This window comes from Phymastichus coffea, unplaced genomic scaffold (assembly GCF_024137745.1).
Source record: "Phymastichus coffea isolate CEN01 unplaced genomic scaffold, Cenicafe_Pcof_1.1 PCOF00026, whole genome shotgun sequence".
Taxonomy (NCBI): Eukaryota; Metazoa; Arthropoda; class Insecta; order Hymenoptera; family Eulophidae; genus Phymastichus; species Phymastichus coffea.
The window spans coordinates 2,154,687-2,179,464 of record NW_026706837.1 but is presented as its reverse complement, the minus strand read 5'-3'; the positions used below and the strand labels follow the sequence as shown (position 1 = coordinate 2,179,464).

The following is a 24,778-nucleotide window of genomic DNA, read 5'->3' as shown; positions in this document are numbered from 1 at the left end:
TTTTTGTACATTGAACTTTAGAATAAAATTTTGAAGTTCAATAATTCGAACGCTAGTTAGAATACCCGATTGAGCCTGATTTCGGAACCCGATTAGAATGAAGGGCATGACTGGCACAAATACTGAAAACTGCCTGGGGAATCGTCTTGTCGGCTAGACGAAACCCCGCCCCCAACCCAAAAGTCAAAAATATTAAATCGAAAGAGCAAACCTCAGTATCAGCGAGTCATAAAAGCCATTCCATGGAAAGCGAAATCTGAAATCAGGGCGAAAACCGGGAAACAACTTTTTCGAATGACGGATACTCACCAGCGTGAGCGGGGATGACCAAAACGCAATGGAGAACCAAACGCTCGGTACGTCGAAGCGATGGACCTGTGAGTCGTGGGAGTGATCCCTTAATACAGGTACGCAGGGTGGGATGTTTTGAACGAGAGCCGAGGAGGGGAGGTTTAGCTGGTTGATCGTCTTAGGAATTTCTGTTGTCATCCGAGAATGCACTAAAAAAGTTATCAGATACTAAAAGATATTATTGAAAAATTTTAGGAATATTTGAAAATCTTTCCCACAGACCAAGATAATTCGTGTGGTTTTTGTATTCTATTTTTATATAGTTTACTTTCGATCACTAACATATAATAACATTATAATATTCTATGATAGCGCTCTAGATAATTAGTAAAAAAATAAAAATAGAGATTAAAAAAATGATTTATGCCAGAGTGTAATTGTACATAATAAAAAAATATTGAAGAAAGTTTATTTATTTTTTTATATTATTTTATTTGAAATATTATACAGAGTCCACTATTTACAATGCATAGAGATAATCTACCGATCTATTTCACCAAATACAACATCCAATGTACCAATAATCGCTACAATATCAGCCAACATGTGACCTGGTCCCATCATCTGTAAAGCAGCAAGATGAGCGAATCCAGGTGCTTTGATTTTACATCGATATGGTTTGGAACCACCATCACTAACCAAATAAACACCGAATTCTCCTTTGGGTGCTTCTACGCAAGTATACGTAGAGCCAGGTGGAACTTGAAAACCTTGAGTGAATAACTTAAAATGATGAATTAAAGCTTCCATACTTGTTTTCATTTCTTTTCTACTTGGTGGTGCAACTTTAGCATCATCTGTTCTTATCTCACCACTTGGCATATTATTTAAACATTGCTCGATAATTCTCAATGATTGTCTCATTTCTTCTATACGACATAAATACCTAAAACATAAAATACAAACTTTATTTCATTAAGATTAGGTCAAAATGAAACAGTTGATGAAAATATGTTTTTCAAATATTCGATTATATTATTTATTAGCGTTAAATCATCAAAATTTCGAATCAAAGAGAAAAGGACACCTTTTAACTTTTGAAATTATTATCTTATTTATCAAACATAAGTTTTCGTTTTGTGTGATAACTAAATCACAAGTAAGTGCATGTAACTTTACTGAAAGGAAAAGATTTAAAAAGTATGAATTTTTCGATAAATACTTTCCAAATAAGGATAGAATTCATAATATCCTATGCACTAGATATTTTTTAGCAGATATTTTTTAGTCATTTGGGCACTAGACAATCAACACCTTGCAAATATTCGAAAGTCATTTGTCATTTTCTCAAAAAACTTATTTTTCGATTTTTTCCTTAAAATTATTAGTTATGATTCAATTGTCATAACAAATTTTTGTGTTTTTAAGACAATATACAGGCTCTAATATTCAAAATATGCATTTTTCTATTTGACATGTGATACTATTAGTTTGAAAATAATGCTACTTGATGAAGAAACTTTTATCAATATATTTCCGGTGCTTAGGTTGGGCGATAAATATAATTTCTAACAAATATTATTATTGATCAGATATTGCGATATAAAGAAAAGATCGAACAAAAATGTTGATGCTAAATATCTTCCTAATTAAAACAATCCAGGTAGGGTAACACTTAAAATCCAACATAAGATTTAAGTAGTTATACACATGAAGTTTTATATGAAATGTAGGGCACAAAATTTCTGTCGTGATCACCACTTTTTACAAAAGGAAATAAGTCATTGCATTATTAACTTACATTCTCTAAAACATTTAAATTCAAGAATTATTTGTTTACAGAATTAAATCAAAATATTATTCAGGAAATGTAACGGTTCGTTACACATTTTCTGTTCACGTTAACATTTTATGGAGGGAACGAACGTTACTAACAACTCCTAACCCCTCTCATCAATAGTCCGAGATACTGATGAAACACCTTTTTCCCGCGCAACATGTATTTGTTTACAACAACCTTTTTGCGTTCGTCATAATTCGTTTATTGCTAAAAATAGCAGAACGAACCGAACAGTGAATTTGCACAAAATTTTACTTTAATCTCGGTAATAGTTGTATGAAAACTATTATAATGTTGCAAAAGATCTTTAAAGATGAGTGTATGGGCAAAACATAAATAAAAGAGTGGTATAGACGGTTCAAAAGTGATCGCACATCTGTTAACAGTGATCCTCGTTCTGGTCTGTTTTTTTTTATTATAAGGGCGTTGTGCACTACGAATATGCTCCTACAGGCCAGACAATCGACAAAAAGTACTACGTGATGCAATCAGGAGGAAATAACTGCAACTTTGGGAAACCTGTGAATGGCTTCTTCATTAATCACGATAATGCTTTGGCGTACGTATCAAACTTTGTGCAGCAGTAGTTATTAAAACACAGTGTTGCGCAACACTGCCAATTTCCATACGGTCCCAATATAGCTCTGTGCAACTTTTGGTCGTTTCCTCGATTGAAAATACCGCTTAAGGGACATCAATTCGACGATAAAGAGACTGCTGAAACTAGTGCGACGAATGCACTAAAAGCGATTCCGAAGATTGATTTTCAAGAGGGTTTTAATAAATGGAAACATTGATACGAGCGTCTTATTCAATTAAATGGGGACTTTGAAAAATACTTTGGAAGATCACGAAGATTAAATGAAGCGCCGAGAAATCGAAATAGGTCGGATAATTTTGGGACAGACTTCGTATTCATAGACATTGATATCTTAAGCTACAGTGCTGCGGCTTACTCGTATTCAGAAGATACTTTATAGGTCAATAAGTGATATACATGCGAGGAATCTTCCTAGCTACATAGAATCTAATAAAGTCAGAATCTAGTAGAATGGACACATTAGGCTCTACTGGTCGCTTATTCAGCCAAAAATCATACTATTCATAAACGTGGCATACCACATAAAGGATAAGTTACCAATTAGGTTAATACAAAAGCACAATTGTCAATAGTACGCCTTTGTGAATTTAGTTGCTGACAGTTTATTTATTGAGCACTACCTATCCAAAACTTGGAAACATCTACGCCAAGAGTATACAAGTCTTTGAAGCAATCAAGTACTAGAATAACATTATACAAGCGGTTAAACGTGGCGTCCAGTGTTCCCGAGCACTATGTGAATAAATGACGAGCTTAAAGTTTCACTGAAGAATATTGTTAAAATAGTTAATTGTGCCCAATTCTTATATTGTTCTTTTACAAGCTAGACCACGGCGTCATTTTACATTAATTCACGATATATTATTAACTTTTAAATAATACGTCGCGCGATATTATTTTAATGTTAGGGACTATTATCACTATCAATAGTGAATAAATTTGTTAACCCTACGATAACATTACTGAATGATTGTTTTAGGCTATTATTCGCATAAACTTAGCAGTAGACTTACACTTCCCTGAACGTGTTTTTACCCACCTAATCTAAATATTATGAGATGATCAAAGTTTTATTTGTCGACGAAAAATAGTCGGAGCTCAAAGAAATCTACAAGATTTGAAAACTCGTTCAAAAATCTTTTAAATAAGCCGAGTCTAATGATAAAAGAAAATTAAAAAATTCATATTTTAGATATAAAATATTTTAGACAAAATATTCATTTTACTGTGTTCGCACATAATCGGTTCCCAGAGCTGTAAGATCCAAGAACAAGGATGATCCCGGGCATAGAGTGATGAGGAAAGATTATCATCCAGCGCACGCAGACTTCGAGCCAGCCTGTTACTTACCTGCCAGCAACTGCAGCATCAGTTCTGGTTCCGTTCTACAGTTCAGTTCTGCAGCATCAACTGCAGCCTTCTTCAGGTTAGGTTGTCTTTCTCTCTCTGTTCATTCGTAAGTCTGGGATACGATGGCGAAATACTTACGATCATCCGCGAGCACGGCAATCACAGCGGAATCCATCCTTCGTCGCCTCTATAAGTTGTTGTTGTACCGTGCCTCCGTGCGTTCTTCCGCACGAGCGAAGGCAGGGGCCACAAAGAACGACGCGTAAATCAGTGTCGTCTCTACTTTTGTACGAGTTAATGGAATAATTACACAGGACCACAAAATGCAACCTAAAAAAGACAAAGAAACCACTTCCATAGCTTTATGTTCTTGGATGCGCTGAATCCGAATCTAACCTCCGTTTGACTCCAGCACGTCAGGCTCAAGGTCATTTGAAGGTTCAATTTTTATTTTACGATCAATCTAATTTTTGACTTTAGCTTCGGAAAGAGCGGTCAATTTATAGTCAGATAAGCTAGTATACTTTTTTCAAAATGATACTTGAAGGTCATATGAAAGTCAAATGCTGAGAGTACAGTACAGGCAGAAAAGATGAAACTATCCATACTTTACCATATTTCATATATTTTAACGAACTAATACCGATACTGATCTCCGTTTGACCTCATCAACTCAGGTTCAAGGTCATCTGAAAGTCATTGCCCTTATTTACGCGGAATGATGAATTTCAATCACGTACTAATAAAAATAGGACCATTAATTAGTTAAAGGGCTTCAATATATTTCCAAACGTGACCTATCGTCGTTCGTTTACGTAAGCCCTGATTATACCTTCATCCGCCCTTCAGATACAGTATTCACAAATCCTAAAATCTAATTTCATAACTTTAAAGTCTCAAATTTCTTCACTTTTAACCATCATATGTCGACCAAGAACTGAACTCTCAAGTTTCCATCTCCGTAGGTTTAATTTCAGATTTTTTCAAATCTCAAACATTTTCATCCCTAAAAAACCCATTGTGATAAAACAAGTTCTGAACATTCACTATACTTGAATATATCTAAGACTGATTTTGGTAAGTATTTTATAAATCGCAATATTCTAAACTTAACATTTATCAAATAGTTTTTTTTCTTATTTTCCGATCATTTTTTTCGAGGCGTATTAAGTACTCTGCAGAAATGTCCATTTGTAAAGGAAGAGATACTTTCTGCATTGTTTGCGGAAAATATGTGATTCCCGAACAAAGAAGGAGTTTCACAACTAACGTAGAAGAAAATTATGAAAAATGTTTTAATATACCATTCAACACTCTTGACTACATATGGGCTCCAAAAATCATATGTAACAAATGTCACATGTATCTTTCCAATTTAGCTAAAGATGCAACTTATGAAAAATGGATTCTAAGTCCAATGTTTTGGAGAGAACCTCTTAATCATAGCACATATTGTTATTTTTGTTTGTGTAAAACAGTGGGCTACAACAAAAGAAATAAAAACTCTATACAATATCCTGATGTTCGATCCGTCACTTTCTTTATCTTGGCTAACCAGGATATTGGCTCACTAGCAAATAGTAGGCAATCTGAAGATACCGATGAATTTGAAAACAAGGAATCTTTACAGGATGAACAGCTATCAAAAAGCACTTTCAATCAGCATGAATTAAGTTCTTTGATCCCAGACTTAGGACTTTCGAAAGAAAATGCAGAGTTGTTAGCATTCAGATTAAATTATTCAGAAAAAAATTGCTTGTCCCGTAAAATGAAAGTGACATTTTATTGCACAGGAGATGAACCATTCAGAACATTTTTTTCTAAAGATAACAATTTAGTTTACTGCAATAATGTCCAAGCTTTAGTTGAAGAATTTGGAATAACTTATAATGCCAATGAATGACGACTTTTTCTTGATTCTTCAACAAGAAGTTTGAAGGCAGTTTTGTTACATAATGGTAATGTGTATGCTCCTATTCCAATAGCGCATTCAATTGTTTTAAAAGAAGAATGTACAAATCTTCAATTTGTGTTGTTAAAATTACAATATGATAAGCACAATTGGTTATTGTGTGGAGACCTGAAAATTATATCCATTATATTAGAGCAACAAAGTGGTAATACTAAGTATCCGTGTTTCTTATGCGAATGGGATAGTCGTATCCGCACTCAGCACTACATCAGAAAACAGTGGCCTTCTCGAGTGAATTTAGAACCTGATTTCAAGAACATAGTACGTAAAAGTTTGATATCTAAAAATAAAGTATTACTTCCCCCACTTCACATCAAATTAGGCTTGGTTAAACAATTTGTGAAGGCTATGAAAAAACAAGATAGTGAAGCATTCAAGCTTCTTTTTTTTAAATTTCCCAAGCTTTCTGAAGCCAAAATAAATGAAAGAGTGTTCGACTGTTCAAAAATAAGAACCCTGTTGAAGGATGAAACTTTTGAACAAAAAATGACTGAAAAAGAAAAGACTGCATGGCGAAGTTTCAAAGAAGTAACTGAAAAATTCCTGGGAAATACAAATTACTCAAATTATAAAAATACTGTCGAAACAATGGTAGCTGCGTTCAACGATGTTGGCTGTCTGATGAATTTGAAACTCCACTTCTTGAATTCTCATGTAAAATATTTTCCTGAAATCCTCGGACACTTGAGCGACGAACAAAGTGAGAGGTTACATCAAAATTTAAAAGATGTTGAGAACAGATATCAAGGAGTTTGGAATGAGCATATGTTATCGGACTATTGCTGGGGCTTGAAGAGAGACACTCCTCTGGCACATAAGAGAAAAGCCATCCGTCGAAATTTTGCATTAAAAAAAATACGCCATTCATAAAGCATAAGCTGTATATAAAATATACGAGGTGTGATCAAAAAGTAAGGTGAATTTTTATTTTTCTCAAAAAATATTTATTTATTCATCAATTTTTATTTTATCTCCTTCAAAGTAATCCCCCTCGGATATAATGCACTTGTGCCAACGCTTTTTCCAATCCTCAAAGCATTTCAAAAAATCATTTTTTGTGATCTTGTTTAGTTCATCCTTCGATGCCGTCTTTATCTCCTCAATCGTGGCAAAACGCCGTCCATTCATGGGCCTCTTCAGTTTTGGGAACAAGAAGAAGTCACAGGGGGCCAGATCTGGGGAATACGGTGCCTGTGGCATCGTTACTGTGTTGGTTTTAGCCAAAAATTCGCGCACAAGCAACGATGTGTGAGCAAGGGCGTTATCATGGTGCAAAAGCCAATTTTTATTTTTCCACAAATTCGGACGTTTCTGGCGAATTGCTTCGCGCAAATTGCGCATAACTTGCAAGTAACATTCCTTATTTACTGTTCTACCCTGTGACAAGAACTCATGATGCACCACGCCCCTGCAGTCAAAGAAAACTGTAAGCAAAACCTTTACATTTTATCGAACTTGGCGTGCTTTTTTTGGTCTTGGTGATCCAGAATGCCTCCACTGGGACGATTGAGTCTTAGTCTCGACGTCATAACCGTATACCCATGTTTCGTCACCTGTTATAACCCTGTTGAGTAAATCTGGATCATCGTTGACATCATTCAGTAGCTCTTGGGCGATGCTCATGCGACGTTTCTTTTGGTCGAAATTGAGCAATTTCGGAACAAACTTCGCTGACACACGTCTCATGTCTAAAACACTCGTCAAAATTGATTGGCACGAACGAAATGAGATGCCAATATCATCAGCAATTTCTCTAATGGTAATTCGACGATTTCCCAACACTATTTTCTTCACTTCTTCAACATTCTCATCAGTTGTTGATGTGCTGGGGCGTCCAGAACGAGGTTCGTCGTCGGTGTCTTCTCGGCCTTCTTGGAAGAGTTTATACCACTTGTAAACATTTTTTTGGCTTAAAGTAGACTCACCGTATGCCACTTTCAGCATTTCAACTGTTTTGGAACATTTGATTCCATTTTTCACACAAAATTTAATGCAAACTCTTTGATCCATGTTTTTAGACAGCAGCAAATCGTGCAGCACGCAAAACACTTCTAACCTTGATGCCTCTCACAAACAAACCAAACATACTACAAAGCTGAAATTTGGAACGTATGTTCTAGACGAGTGTACCGACATAACCAAATAAAAAAGTCGAAGATCGAACGGACGTAGCCCGCTAAATTTCAAAATTCACCTTACTTTTTGATCACACCTCGTATGTACATAATGTATATAGAATTACTTTATAATAAATGTTTATTTTTTCGTATCTTTATGCGTATTTTTTAGTATATTCCTAGATATCTTTTGAAGCGAATATTCTCAGATGAATCGGAGTAAATAAACAGACTTTGACCTCTTCCAACTGTATGTCTGTACAGTATCCATCCGTAAATAAGGGCAATGACCTTCAGATGACCTTGAACCTGAGTTGATAAGGTCAAACGGAGATCAGCATCGGTAGTAGTTCGTTAAAATATATGAAATATGTAAATATGGTAAAGCATGGATAGTTTCATCTTTTCTGCCTGTACTGTACTCTCAGCATTTGACTTTCATATGACCTTCAAGTATCATTTTGAAAAAAGTATACTAGCTTATCTGAATATAAGTTGACCGCTCTTTCCGAAGCTAAAGTCAAAAATTAGATTGATCGTAAAATAAAAATTGAACCTACAAATGACCTAGAGCCTGACGTGCTGGAGTCAAACGGAGGTCAGATTCGGATTCAGCGCATCCAAAAACATAAAGCTATGGAAGTGGTTTCTTTGTCTTTTTTAGGTTGCATTTTGTGGTCCTGTGTTATAATCGAAGGCGATTAAGAGTTATTTTTGTGTTCGCCCGTCATTCCCGTCCTCTCGAACTAAAACTCAGCCCACCACTTCATGACGAGGCCCATCGTTACATTTGCAGTGGAGCGAATGCGCCTCCCGCACCTTCCCCTTAAAAATAATTAGTAGCACGGCACTTGGGCACTAGCCTAGAGTATGGCTAGTGGGAATAATCGAATACGATTCTTTCCCTTACGCGTTTATGAAATCACATATTACTATTAGTAATACATTTCAACATCAAATATTATTTTATTTCCTTGTTGGAAAGATCTGTGAATATTTTCTAAATTTAATATTCTAATTATTAGTTTATGTTCCCCGCGAAGCTCTTACTGTACATATGTAAAATAATAAAAATGTAATTTTCTCTATTTTATGTTATTAATTTTTCTCTCTTCCAATCATATTTTAAAATAACACTATTATTTTTACAGATGGTAATCAAATGATTCCAGCATGATTTGAAATGATGATAATTCCTTATTTTCTAAAAATAATTTATTAGCGGTATTTTTTTATTTTTATAGATTATTATCCATATTAATTATTCATAAATTGAATTTAATGATACAATATAAATTTCACACTACTAAATACAAATATTTTTAAGTATACGAAAGTTTTTAATTTTGCACTCTTTCTTAGTACGAGCCAATCATGATGCTGGATGACACATCATTTTTTTAAGGTGTGAAATGGAAACATTTTTTACTTTAATATTTTTTAATTTCAATGTATTTAAAAAAATATATTTTTTAAACAAAAGTTCCTTGAAAATGATTGCAATAGAAATATATGAATTGTTAATGTTCTGTGAATCATATAAAAAAATTATGAAAACTAGCAGTGTAGAACATAGTTGTGAGGGAAAATATAAAAGAAAAATAAGTACTCAAAAAAATAAGTACATCGCAAGAACAAATTTACCAAATAGAAAATGACGGTGCCTGAAATAATATATGCTGTGAATAAATGTTTAGACAATGCAATAAATGAAACTATAGTTTGCAGAAGACTCTAAAACCAAATAATTAATAAAAAAATAATTAATTTAAATCAGTGTAATAGGACTGTCATATGAGTACATAATAATTGAACCTTGATTTCATAATTAACAATAATTAATTTAAAATGGTTTCATTTACAAATTATATGTGAGTTTTGTTTAAATTAATAGTTGTTGAAGTTGCGCATCCCAGCTCTTTAGTAAAATATTAACATATTACATTAATAAACAAATTTATAATATTAATTAATAAAGCAATAATTGTAAGCTTTTGTTAACAAGTTGTAATTTAAGTTTGAATTGAAAACTTATTATTTTGTCAATTTAATCGTAGCAAAAATCAATCATTAAAAGAAATTATTATAAAATAAATATTAATTTCACAATCTCAATAGACAAAGTTAAATAACAACTAATTTTTGTAACCTTTATAATAATTAACTTAAGTTTATATTTTTATACGAGAGATAATTGTAAAAGCTTTGTACGCATTTGGAATTAGAACAATTAAACGAAAAACAATGATATTAATAAAACTCACGCTAATTCAATACATGTCGCGCCATCCATAGTCAAAATTAGAAATTAAGAAACGTCCGCCATGCGAGGCCCTTCCTAAATTTGGAAAAGGAAATTTAATTAGAAAACGAATTTTCCTTTTAAGAGAGAAGTGGGGCTTAACATTAACGTAAGGGGCCCTCCCTCTTAAAAAGCGGATACCCGGTCGACTGGTACACTACCACTTCTACTATACAAGTTCTTAGTTTCTCACTTAAGTTCGAGCGTGTAAAGTTAGTTGTACGAGGGTGGTCCGATAAGTACTTAGCCTACAAAAGAAAAACGAAAATTTTGGGAAAGTGGCGTTTTATTTTTCAACATAGTCACCTTTTAGTTCGATACACTTGGCCCAGCGATGCTCCAACTTCTTTAACCCGTCTGAAAAATACGTTTTCTCGAGGTCTGAAAAGTAGGCTTCCGTGGCAGCGATTACCTCCTCATTCGACTCAAATTTCTGCCCGGCGAGTGACTTTTTCAAGTTTAGAAACAAAAAGAAGTCGCACGGGGCTAAATCTGGAGAATACGGTGGATGGGGCAGCAGTTCATAGCCTATTTCGACCAATTTGGCCACGGCGACGGCGAGGGGTGAGCCGGTACGTTGTCATGGTGGAAGAGCACTTTTTTCTTCGTCAAATGGGGCCGTTATTTCTGCAATTCGACGTCGAATCGGCCCAATAATTCGGCATAGTACAGCCCTGTGACCGTTTTGTCCTTCTCCAGGCAGCCGATGTAGATCACACCTTGTGAATCCCAGAAAACGGTGGCCATCACCTTTCCGCCCGATGGGTCAGTCTTCGCCTTCTTCGGAGCACTTTCGCCGGGTAAAGTCCACTGTTTCGACTGTTCCTTGGTCTCTGGTTTATACCAGTGGATCCATGTTTCGTCGACTGTCACGAAACGACGCAGAAACTCCTTCGGATTGCGCTGAAACATCGTCAGACATTGCTCTGAAGTTGTCTCACGGTTGCGCTTGTTGTCTGGAGTGAGCAAACACGGCACCCATCGCGCCGACAGCTTTCTCATGCCCAAAATTTCATGCAGGACATGACCCACGCGGTCTTTTGAGATGCCTACGATCTTAGCTATCTCGCGCACCTTCAATCGTCGATCTGCCAATACGAGATCGTGAATTTTTGTCACTTTATCCTCCGTGGTAGCCGTTTTCGGAGCACCTGGACGTGGCTCTTCAAAAATCGACGTGCGACCACGTTGAAACTCGTTAAACCAATTTTTGACGGTCGCCATCGAAGGAGAAGAGTCACCGTACACAGCATACAAGCGCTTTTTGATTTCGCTGCGCGATTTCCCTTCCAAAAACAAGAATCGAATCACCGACCGATACTGCTCTTTTTCCATTTTTCAAAAATCAACGGACACACTTGCTTTCACACGCTCTCAAAAATAAACTACAACTCCGATCCGGCTAAAATCTTGACAGTAACCATCGAGAAGGTTGTACTACGTGATAGAATATTTCTTTTGCGAGAGTGGCGCCATCGGGCGGTGAGGCTAAGTACTTATCGGACCACCACAAAATGAGTGCTACCTGAGTTAACGTCCAGCCTCAGGACGACTTGAGAGTCACACAGACGTGACAGAAATTTTTAGAGGTCCCGGAGGGATATAGTTGCAACAGAAATTTCTCGTTTCGGTCAGAGTACTAACCAATTTTCAAGTTCTTTTGTACGTGTTTTAATGATATATAAACGGTTGTAAAGTTTTAGAAAATATAAGAGTTTTAAAAGTAAAGAAAACTTATTAAAAGTTAAAATAAAGAACAAAAAACATATAAATGTATTGAAAAATTATAATTAAAGTAAAAACAATTAATAAGAATATTGAAATTCAAATAATAAATAAAAAATAAAATTAACTTTCAATTTACATGTATAAAAGGTTGATAAATATAGATCAATCTTAAAAATTTTTGTTTGTTGCGAGAAATTTCTCGTATTTCAATTTTTGAAAACTTCGAAGCTTTTAAGGATTAAATTGAAGAAGACATGAGAAAAATAATCAAGTTATTATAAGTTCAATTATTTAAGTAAAATTACAAAGAAATTAAGTTTTCAAGTAAAAATAACTGTCGAAATTTGGAAAAAATGAGAAACAGTTTTGAAAATTAATGAAATAGAAAAATATAAAGAATATCGAGAAATATAAGATTAGGAATTTCATTTTTGGGTTTTATTGAATTATTGTGACACAAGCTATAAAATAAAGGGATAAAGAAAATTATTTTTAAAAAATTAAAAATGTTATAGATCAGTCAAATAACAAAAAAAAAAAACGAAATTATAAAGCCTTTTTGTTTGAAAAGAATTATTTAGATGTTAATATAAAATAATCTAACTGTCGAAAGTTAGAATTTTCACTTATGAATTTTCATTTCCTTCTGGGGTTTGTTAATTGAATAACAAACTTAGTTGTAGTTGTATGATGAAAATTACACGATTAAGTAGTAGCTTAGATCATTTTCGAAGGTAGCATATCAAATTTTTTTCTCTATTAAATTGTTATAGTGGAACCTAAAAAACGTCTCATAAAAGTACAGCATAAATGACTTGCAAAGCGTATACAAGAGGATCTCAAAGGACTTCCCAAAGTTTTGTACGAAAATTCTAGAAAAGCTCAATTCGCCGAAAATAGAAGAAAAAATTTGACTTTAGAAGAAATAAGTAAACAATCTAAACAAGAAAATAAGGGTGTGGATCTCACTATACAGTTGCATGCAAAATTATCCGGCCAATCATAATTTTATAATTAACTGTAGTTGAAATAGTATAAAATGATAACTTTCATATACCATTATACAGTACATTTATTGTCCTACATTACTACATAGTTAGATAATTGAATATGACAATCAATAATTATTTATAACCAAAATGAAAATTTTTGATACTTCATAAATATCCGGCCAAAATTTATAACAGTATTTACTAATCGGGAAATAATGTGTTTCGCTCCGTGTAATGTGTAAACATTGAGTACGCTATTTATTCTGTATTATCCGATCAGTTATCTTTCTCCATAATGCCGAAACGAACGTCATTAGACAAAAGTGAATTGGTTTTGAAACTACACAATGAAGCTAAAACTTCATGTGAAATATCGGCAACTTTGGCTATAGGAAAATCAATAGTTAATGATATACTCAAAAAACTTGAGACTACTGGTAATGTAGAAGCTAAACGTAATCTTGGACGACCTAGAAAAACGACTCAGCGTATTGATAAAGTGATAAAAAGAAAGGCTGTCTCATATGTGATGAAAAATATTGCTATCATTGTACGTGAATTACGTGAAGAAAATGTAGCTGGTATTAGTCAAATTATCGTGTCTCGAAGACTAAACGAAGTAGGACTTTTTGGACGCGTCGGTGTTAAGAAACCATTGGTCAGTAAGAAAAATAAGAAGCCCAGACTAAAATTTGCTACAGAACATCGGAGCTGGACTGTTGAGGACTGGAAAAAAATGCTGTTTTCGGATGAAACTAAAATCTAACTGATTTTAATAAAATCTAACTGACAGCGGTTCTGAAGTTAATATAATGAAAATTGGAGTAGTGCAGGATTATCTTGAACATGTTAATGATAGCAAGCGTCATAAGTTATAGGCCTTGAAAGTTTTCCCACAATTGGTGCTATAACACTTTCAGTATTCAATCGGCCAACAGAATTTTTACTTGTAAATGGAAACTTTCCAATTACTTATGACATAGTGCTTAGTACTGATTATTTTTCAGATAGTAAAGTTGTTATTAATTTCGAAACATGAAAGGTAATTATGCCCGATTGGATTGGTAACTTTGAAAAGTTAGATGATTTTGTTTATACAGAATTTTGCTTTGTGTATAATAATAAAAATACCCCAAAGCCAGAGAAAGTTATTCCGCGAATACAAATACAGAACCCAGTTACAAGTTCAAGAGAATATTTTTTAGTTGATACCGGGTTGGAATGCAACTAATAAAAAAGAGCCTTCTTCCACCCTTGAATAAATACTATAGATGATTTGCTTTAAACTTACTAGGAATTGGCACTAACATGCACTTAACTTTAGGAGTTACCGAAATAAAATTATTTGGCATCGATATTATTTTTCATGTAGTTGATGACAATTTTGAAACGTCACATACAGGAATTTTGGGTGCAATATTTTTTGAAGATTCAGAGGCAGTAATAGTATTTGATTATAATAGCTTTAAAGCAAAGAATCATATGGTACCCTTGATAGTAGAAAATGATAGGGATATGATTGATAAAAAGCCAATGCGGCAAATAAGAGCATTTGAAATTACTCAAGAAGAATTTGATAGAATTGATACTCATAGAATAGGTTAACCTATTCAATTTCGCAGAACAACATATTTACAGTATGTCCTATAAAGAATAACTTCAAGATTTCAACAAGAATTTGACGACGATGTTTTAAATATGAGAGATTTATATATTGAAGACGAAATGCCAAATGTGTTGTTCAAAATAGAACATCATTTAGACTTAACTCATATGAATGATACTGAGAAAGAATACACTATAGCTTTGGTTAATGACATCAGGGATGTATTTTATTTGCTAGGAGATGAGTTACCTGGGAGAGAAGCGGTAATGCATGTAATTCATACAACAGATGAAGTCCCTATAAAGTGTAGACAATATCAATTTCCACACATGTGATGAAAGACAAATTGAATCATCATATAAAAAAATTATTAAAGGCAGGAATTATTCGTGAATCAAACTCTTCGTATGTGAGCCCTGTATGGATTGCGTCAAAAGCAGCCGATCCCAATAGCAGAATGGTTCTTAATATGAGAGAATTATATGAAAAAACGACGGCTGATTCTTATCCAATATCTAATATTACTCAAATTTTTGATCAAGTAGGAGGCGCTAGGTTTTATTCCATGTTTGATCTTGCTATGAGGTATTTATCAAATAAAGATGAGCCCAAAGGATGCAGATAAGACTGCATTCAGTACATCCTTTGGTCATTACGAGTTTGTGGGAATGCTATTTGGATTAAAGAATGCACTACCAACTTTTCACCGATTAATGGATACTATACTGAGAGAACTACAAAGACAAGATTTATTTGTATATCTAGCTAATATAGTAACCTATGTAAATAGTATAGAAAAACATTACAGGGAATTTAGATTATTAGTAGAAAGATTAGGAACAACTGGTTTGAAATTACAAATTAGTAAATGTAAATTTTTTATGCGTAAAGTAACTTACTTAGGACACGTAATAAATGAAAAGAACCTAGAAGTAGACCCTAAAAAGGTAAAGGTAGTCCAAAAATTTCCTCGCCCAAAGAATATAATAAATGTTCAACAATTTTTAGGCTTAGCTAGATATTATCGGCACTTTTTAAAATACTTTGCCAAGAAAAAAATCCCTAACTAAATTGTTACAAAAACATTGGAAAAAAGATTGAAAAACAAAAGCTCAAAAAGCGTTTGAAGAACTCAAAGAAGTGCTATGTAACGCACCTTTGTTCCAATTTCCTGATTTAACAAAGGGATATAATATACGCACCGAAGCCTGAGGGCAGTAGTAGCTGGCATATTTTCTCAAGGACCCATAGGTCCCATTCGCCCTATTGCATATTTCTCACGAGTCTTGCGAGGATCGGAATTAAATTATGAGATATACGGAAAAGAGGCATTAGCAATTATACAAAGTGTTAAACTTTCAAATCTTACGTTTATGATCGACCTATAACAATAATTATTGACCACCAACCATTAGTATGGTTTGGTACAACTAATTTAAATACTCGTGTACATAAGTGGCGATTTTGGTTATCATAATTCAAATACAAACTAATATACACAAAAGGAAAATCTAATACTGCTGCAGATGCACTATCGAGAAATCCAATCGAGACGAGTCTGTAACGGTCTTATCTCTGAGCTCTAATTGTAAGACTATTTTCTTATTTTCACTGTATTACTGCAATCCGCTAAACTCATGAATTTACATCTATCAATTAGTATATTAAACGGCACCACCTCACATATTATATAATTGTATTAGAGCTAGAATCAAATTTTATGACCATATAAGAAGCGTGACGTCACTCTACTTATAGATATAGATATGATCATTTTTATTGTTCAATTAAAATACGTTATTAAGAGTAATTTCAATGAAACCAAGTATTTTTTATATAGATTTTAGGGCATAGATTAAGATTATCAAATTTTTAAGCACTTTTAACTATTGAATAGTAGTTTTCTGAAATTTTTTGCTTAATCATTTGAGGGATTTGGCAGTAAAGATGCTAATTGAATTTCTTTTAGATTTCCGTGGCCATTGTTGTTAAGGTATCTTGAAAAAAAGTTTGCTGTTGCATTTTTGTTTTCCGGAATTTGTTCGTAAATTATACTAATATTTTGTAAAAAGACTCCATCTTATTAATCTCGAATTAGTAAATTTACAAGCGGATAAAAATTTTAGTGCTTCCTGATCAGTTCTTACAATAATTTCCCTAGCACCTTTTAAATATGTTTCTAATATGAATCAACTCCAAGATATATAGAAGTTCCTTTTCGGGGGTGAAATAATCAAGTTCGGAGTCCTTTAACTTACGCGATACAAAAATTATTACTTCTTCCTCTCTTGAATCATTTAATTAAGACAAGGCAGGGGCTACAGTATAGTAGCTGATATCTGTGGTTAATATGTAAGGATTGTTATGGTCGGGATATTTTAAGGTAATAGTATTAATAAATTAATTCTTAGCATTCTTAAAAACCTATTGATGCTCAGGTAGCCATATGTATCCATTACCTTGTTTCAGTAAATCAATAAGAGGTTTGCAAGATTTAGAGTCGAGGAATTTGCCAAAAACTGCTGGTTAGATCGGAACTATACATGTATTTTATGCCAAAATATTGTTGAATTATCTCATCCATGTGTACTGGGGCTTCATAGTTTTTTGCTATCTTTCTATTTAATTTTATAGCGTCTAGATAAAAGTGGACAGTTCCATCTTCTTTGATACTGACCACTATAGGATTTATGTAGTTGCTAGTAGATCTGTTACGTCTTGCGATGTCTTTTAACTTTTATTATAAAGTTCCAAAACTCAAGCTCTTAAAGAAACTCAAATTCTGTACACGTCGGCAAAAAATCATTGCACTGTCATGAACTCTCCTCACAAACAGATATGCGGCAAGCTAATCTCTTACTCTGCAAATTATGATGTAGCAAACAAGTCCTTATTAAAACTGCAAATATCGAAAAATTAACGAAATCCTATAAGAACATCGCAAACGCCGTGGTGGACATTTCGTAATAGTTCAAGCCAAAGACTGCATATCACAAGGGAACATTCCCAAACGTCTGCCTTCAATTTTGTTACCATTGAAACATGTTATACGAGTACTTTATAACAAAATAAGAGACACGTGTTTTTTTATCGGCGGAAAAAGCTGTCTAGGGGGTGAAAAATACCCTCAAAACTCACCCCTAAAAAGAGTTAAACGGCAGTAACTTTGGTTGTAATGAATCTTTTTTGATGCAACAGAGTAGAAAAAATTTCCTACTTCAAAAACAATAAAACCGCATAGGTTTAGACTCGGAAAGTTGCAATCCCTACGTAGGCCAAGCAACAGGGCTTGAAAAGAGTGATTTCGTGACAAAAATACTACCTGGAAACCGAGTGTGCAATCGTGTGCAGATAAGTTGAGACATCATTGGTGTTATGTTTTGGACACGCAACTCCTGTCACCCTATTTGTTATAAACATTTTAAACGAAAAAGAGGCATTTTTTTTAGTTCTTGTTAATAACTCTGCGAATAATGTAGCGATGTTAATGATATAGGTACACAAAATGTAGGTAAAACAATTACGAACAAAACTAGACCTCGAGCGACAAAATCGGATAATTAGGAACCGAGGAAAACCCGGAAAAGTGGCGAAATTTAACATTTATTTAAAAATTCATATCTCCGTCACTTTTTATTTTGTAGGACTGAGTCTTTGCGAAAATGTAGTGTTATTTATGTACTTCATGTGTGCCAAAAGCTGACGCTGTGAAGTAAATAGTTTTCATGTAATCGTAATTTCAGTTTTTCTACGCGATATTTTTCATCATCTCTCCTTGCGACAGTGATTTTTTCATCTTAAATTTGAAAACGGTTTTAAAAAATGCAGATTCCACCCAACAAAACGTATATTCTAGTTTTTCACTTAAATTTTTGCAAGTGTGTGATAAATGCCGGGAAAGTCGACTAAAAACGGCTGAGCGCACGGAAACGTTCGAGTGGTGGAGGGAGCAGCAGCCGAAGAGAGGCACAGATATATAGTAATAGAGGCGCGCTGCGCCCTCTTATAATTTTTCCATCTCAATATCTCTGCAACCATAAATGTTATCTTAACAATTTTTTTTTATTTCGGATCTACTGAACTCCGGGAAATCAAATATTTATTTAGAATTCGTAAATAATAAAAGGCTAAGCATAAATTGTTGAAATTAAAAAAAAATTTAACTTAATTTTATTGGTAAAGAAATAAATGATTGTGAAAATATGCAGAGAGAATGTATAAGAGAGAGGGAGAAATAGTATTCCATTGGAAGAGAGAAAGAGACAGAGAGAGAGAGAGAGAGACAGAGAAAGAGAGAAGGAGAGAGATAGATGAAAAGAAAAGGGAATGGGGGCTGGACCAAAATCCAGCTTCGTAAACATAATGACAACATTTATTTTGAAGAACATCGGAAAGTAATTAATTTATTGATTATTTATAAATTCTAAATAAATAATTGATTTCCCGGAGTTCAGTAGATCCGAAATAAAATAAAAATTGTTCAGATAACATTTATGGTTGCAGAGATATTGAGATGGAAAAATTATAAAAGGGCGCAGCGCGCCTCTATTACTATATATCTGTGCCTCTCTTCGGCTGCTGCTCCCCCCACCACTCGAACGTTTCCGTGCGCTCAGCCGTTTTTAGTCGACTTTCCCGGCATTTATCACACACTTGCAAAAATTTAAGTGAAAAACTAGAATATACGTTTTGTTGGGTGGAATCTGCATTTTTTAAAACCGTTTTCAAATTTAAGATGAAAAAATCACTGTCGCAAGGAGAGATGATGAAAAATATCGCGTAGAAAAACTGAAATTACGATTACATGAAAACTATTTACTTCACAGCGTCAGCTTTTGGCACACATGAAGTACATAAATAACACTACATTTTCGCAAAGACTCAGTCCTACAAAATAAAAAGTGACGGAGATATGAATTTTTAAATAAATGTTAAATTTCGCCACTTTTCCGGGTTTTCCTCGGTTCCTAATTATCCGATTTTGTCGCTCGAGGTCTAGTTTTGTTCGTAATTGTTTTACCTACATTTTGTGTACCTATATCATTAACATCGCTACATTATTCGCAGAGTTATTAACAAGAACTAAAAAAAATGCCTCTTTTTCGTTTAAAATGTTTATAACAAATAGGGTGACAGGAGTTGCGTGTCCAAAACATAACACCAATGATGTCTCAACTTATCTGCACACGATTGCACACTCGGTTTCCAGGTAGTATTTTTGTCATGAAAAAATCTCTGTTGCTTGGCCTAACGATGTACAGGGGAAAAACTATATTTTTGAGTGAATATTTCGTGTATAGAATCACAACATTATCATAAAAATTTGAAAAATAAATTTTCATCTAGAAAATAATAAAATTGACGTGTTTCGGCGTTTTTTTCATTTTTATGAATTTCGAGGGTAAACTACCCCTAAATTCAATTAATACTATATGAATAGTTGCCGATCACCAATTTTGCTGATTTCCCATGTGTTATGATGTTTAAAAGTGGGGTAGATAATAACACTGTTAGTCTGTAGAAAAATAAATGTAAGAGCTGAAGACCACCCTGAAAAACTACCCCTAAAACACTATTACAGCAATATCTTCGGTTTATATCAATATTTTTCGATAACAAAAAATTTGAAAAATTCGTTATAAAAAAGTGAATATAACTAAATAGGTTTTGTCTCTGGAGGTTGCAATGCCTATGATGTATGGGATGTTTCCCATTTTGATTGGAGTTTTCGCTTAAAAAAATTATGAAATCAACATAAAAATTAAAAAATAAATTTTTATCTAGAAAATGATAAAATAATATTGATCAGCTTCGGAGTTTTTTCATTATTCAATATTTCGAGAGTGAACCACTCCTAAACCCTACCATTTCTATATGAATAGTTGCCAATCACCAATTTCGCTGATTTTTTATTTGCTATGACGCTTAAAAATTGATGAAAGAATTATACTGTTGTGCTCGAAAAGGAATTTCGGGTCTGGCAGCCACCCTGAAAAGCCACCTTCAAAACTGTTATAGCAATATCTTCGGTATTTATGACTATTTTTGGACAAAAAAAAATTTTTGTAAATCTATATAAAAGAGAAACGTAATCATACAGGTTTTGTCACTGGGAGTTGCCAGCCCTACGTTGTAGAGGGGTAAAGCTGTATTTAGAGTATATATTTTTACCGTCTGAATTCAAAAACAGAACATAAAGAATTAAAAAAACGATCTATCTTGTGAAAAATAATACGAATAAACATAAAGCGTTCCGATATATCTCCTAAACACCCAGTGACTAACTCCATACGCATTTTCCCTAATCAAATTCCTCATTAACCTACTGATTAGCCCCAGTCGCATACCACCTGATCATCCTCGCTCGCATAACCCCTGATCAACCTAAACTCCTGATTAACCTCACTCGCATACTCGTTGATTAACCCTCATTAACCACATTCGCATACCGTCTGGTTAATCCCACTTGCGTACCCCCTGATTAACCTCATTCCCTCATCAAGCCCACTTTCATATATTCCGATTAATCCCAACCGCATACCTTGTGATCAACCTCACCTCCTGATTAACCTCACTCACATACACGCTGATCAAGCCCGCTCGCTTACCCCTGAAAAACTGCACTCGTCAAGTTAACCCTCACAATCGTAAGCCCCCAGTTCTTCCTCAAGACAGTTTCACCTCCAGAAGGCTTAACCCAATGAATAGTTATCGGACGGGTTTACCTCCAGGTCGATCAACCACTTAACAAATATTTCCGTAGACAGAATAACCCCGCAAAAAAATTTCACCCCTAAACAAATTAATTCAGCACAAGTGTTATACGTTTACATATTTTATTAATACAATATTAATACGTTTGATGTTATCATCATACTCTTCTTGAAATTCAATCAAATTTTTAAAGTTAATGATTGTATATAAGATCCGTCTTCTTGTTCTGTTGATATTGTGAGCAATAATGATACTCTATAAACAAATGCCGCAGGCATAGTAGTGTCTTACACATTGCACATTTCATAATTGCTATATTTTCCCAAATCTTGCAGATATGATCTTCTTCAATTGCAAAGCAATATTCTGCAGGATTACCAAATTTAGGAGGTTTTTCATTCAAATATCCACTCTTGTACCAAGCATATTTGAATACGTTTTGGAATCTAGGTGAAGATAAGTGATTATGTGTAATAGATTGTAATTTTATAATATTAGTTCTTTCATGTAAATTTATATCCGATGCGAATAAAATGATAGCATCAGATATTTTCTGCACAAAGTTTTTCTAAAGCCAAATACACCCAATGGTTGAATTTTGCCTGTGATACCCTTAGGGTTTGTTATCAATCGAAAATTTTTATCTTCAGGTATAACTTCTCGTACAGTGCGTTCACATTTCCCACTCCATGAGTCTAGTAACAAAACAACAGTTTTTCCACAATTAGGAAAAAACCATGTTTGAAGTAATTCACTCGACAGTTTTCCCGATACACTTGCTTACAAATATACATTAGGTGCTTGGAATAGATTTTTTACAACAGTAGGCTCGAATTCGTTCTTTGGTTCTTTTAAAACCATAAAAAAAGGCGAAAGTAACATACCTTCTGCAGATATTGTCGATTGTATCGTATAACTATATGTAGTAGATGATATTGATTGTACAACCGTTTTAATTGTCTTTATTCCTTTCTCATTTAATGTCCTGCGGCTATACATTTCTAAATTAAAACTACTTAGATCAGAATTATATATATTAATTGCTCTTTTTTAAGATAGGCTAAATTTCACTTTATTAACAAAATTTTGACAGTTCAGCTATAGATTAGGCTCATTATCAATAGATACCTTTGTTATTTGTTTCGTTACTTTACCTGATACAATTTTATGTTTTCTTTTAAATAACAATATTCACTTTGGTGACGCTGTAAACCAAGGCACATTCAATTCATGTTTAATTTCTAAAGCCCATCTTTTAAGATCTAAATCATGAACTGTTAACTTCCGGTTTAAAGCATCTTTAATTTTTTCTAGAGAATACTCTGAAATTTTAAGCAACTTATCTCTTTTAGTTCCGCCTGCGGAAATTTACTGTTTTCAAATTCTCAACGGACTTTCTGACGTGACTGATTTATACTTACTTTGAACGGAACTTAAAAACAACTTCTTTTTTTCCACTTTCCTAGTATTCAACAGCTTTTTCCGTGTATCCATCATCGACCATTGTTTTACGAGGGACGGGTCAATAAATCTTTACAAAATCCAAGAGATGGCACTCGTCACGCTTAAATTATGATGTTATTGGCAAGCACAATACTATTAACTAGATATCGTACAAAGTTTCAGCTCTATTCATTAAGTCGTTTTTTTGTGAGCGTTGGTTGAACAAAAAGTTATTGGTTTATTTGAAAAATGGAAAAAACAGAGTTTCGAGCGGTGATAAAACATTTTCATTTGAAAGGCCTTACACCATAAGAAATCACAGTTGAGTTGAACGCCGTTTATGGCAAGTCTGCCCCTGTATTTAAGACTGTTTATAACTGGGTAAATGAATTTAAACGCGGCCGTACAACAAAAGATGAACCTCGTTCAGGACGCCCCGTAGAAGTCAGTACGCCCGAAATGGTCAACAAAATCCACGATATGGTGTTGAGTGATAGAAGATTAAAATTGCGAGAATTAGTTGAGGCCACAGGGGTATCAAAAGGGTGGATGGTTAATTAATTCGAATTTTAAATCGTTAATTTTTGCCATCGAAACTGCACCCGTGTGAACTCGATCATTCTCTTAAAGAAAGAGGAATTTTTTTTGTTTAAGTGAGGACGTTTTTCTCTGATTTTTTCTTTCAGCTGACCTAATAATGACGCATAATATTGTTCAGTCATCGTCTGGCCCTTTTCCCAGTAGTCGATGTAGATGATTCCATACGCATCCCAGAAAACCGTGGCCATAATCTTACCAGCTGACTTTACTGTCTTTGCCTTCTTTGGGGCTGATTCTCCTACAGTAATCCATTGTTTGTACTGTTCTTTAGTTTCAGGAGTGTAGTGGTGTAGAGGTTCATCTTTTGTTGTTGTACGGCCGCGTTTAAATTCATTTCCCCAGTTATAAACAGTCTTAAACACAGGGGCAGACTTGCCATGAACTGCATTCAACTCAACTGTGATTTCTTATGGTGTAAGGCCTTTTAAATGAAAATGTTTTATCACCGCTCGAAACTCTGTTTTTTCCATTTTTCAAATAAACCAATAACTTTTTCTTCAACCAACGCTCACAAAAAAATGACTTAATGAATAGAGCTGAAACTTTGTACGATATCTAGTTAATAGTATTGCTTGCCAAAAACATCATAATTTAAGCGTGACGAGTGCCATTTCTTGGATTTTGTAGACTTAACGACCCCCCCTCGTATCAGCCAATCGTTTTATTTTCTCAATTGATTCTTCGCTGGCCAAATAGTCATCTATGTGGCCAAATCTGGTGAATACGATGGATGGTCTACTAATTCGAACTTTAATTCCTAAATTTTAGCCATTGAAACTAAGCAAGTATGCACTCGTGCATTGTCTCGATGAAATAGAATTTATTTTTGTTCAAATGAGGATATTTTTCCTTTATTTTCTCGCTTAACCGGTCCAACAACAACGCATAATACTCTCCGGTGATTGTATGTCCTTTTTCTAAATAGTCGACGAAGATAATACCACGTGCATCTCAAAAAATAGTGGCCATAACCTTGCCGGCCGATTTCACTAACTTCGCCTTCTTTGGAGCTGGTTGACCTTTCGCAATCCACTATTTTGACTGTTCTTCCGTTTCAGGAGTGTAGTGGTGTACCCACGTTTTGTCTACAGTTATGATTCGACGCAGAAAGTTGTCCGAATTACGTTGGATGCGCGCTAAGAGGGCTTCAGCGGCCAGCAGTCGACTGCATCTGTTGTCGACTGAGAGCAAACGCGGTACCCATTTTGCCGAAATTTTTCTT

General features: G+C 34.2%; 1 protein-coding gene across 1 annotated transcript in view; it reads right to left on the bottom strand.

The window, feature by feature from the left end:
* Positions 1-785: 785 nt before the first annotated feature.
* LOC131675568 (NADH-ubiquinone oxidoreductase 49 kDa subunit) overlaps positions 786-24,778 on the bottom strand; it is a 46,248-nt gene continuing 22,255 nt past the window's right edge. Inside the window, exon 4 of the mRNA XM_058954587.1 lies at positions 786-1,237. Within this exon, the coding sequence (XP_058810570.1) occupies positions 832-1,237 (406 nt within the window). The 3' untranslated portion in view covers positions 786-831. The remainder of the gene's footprint in view (positions 1,238-24,778) is intronic.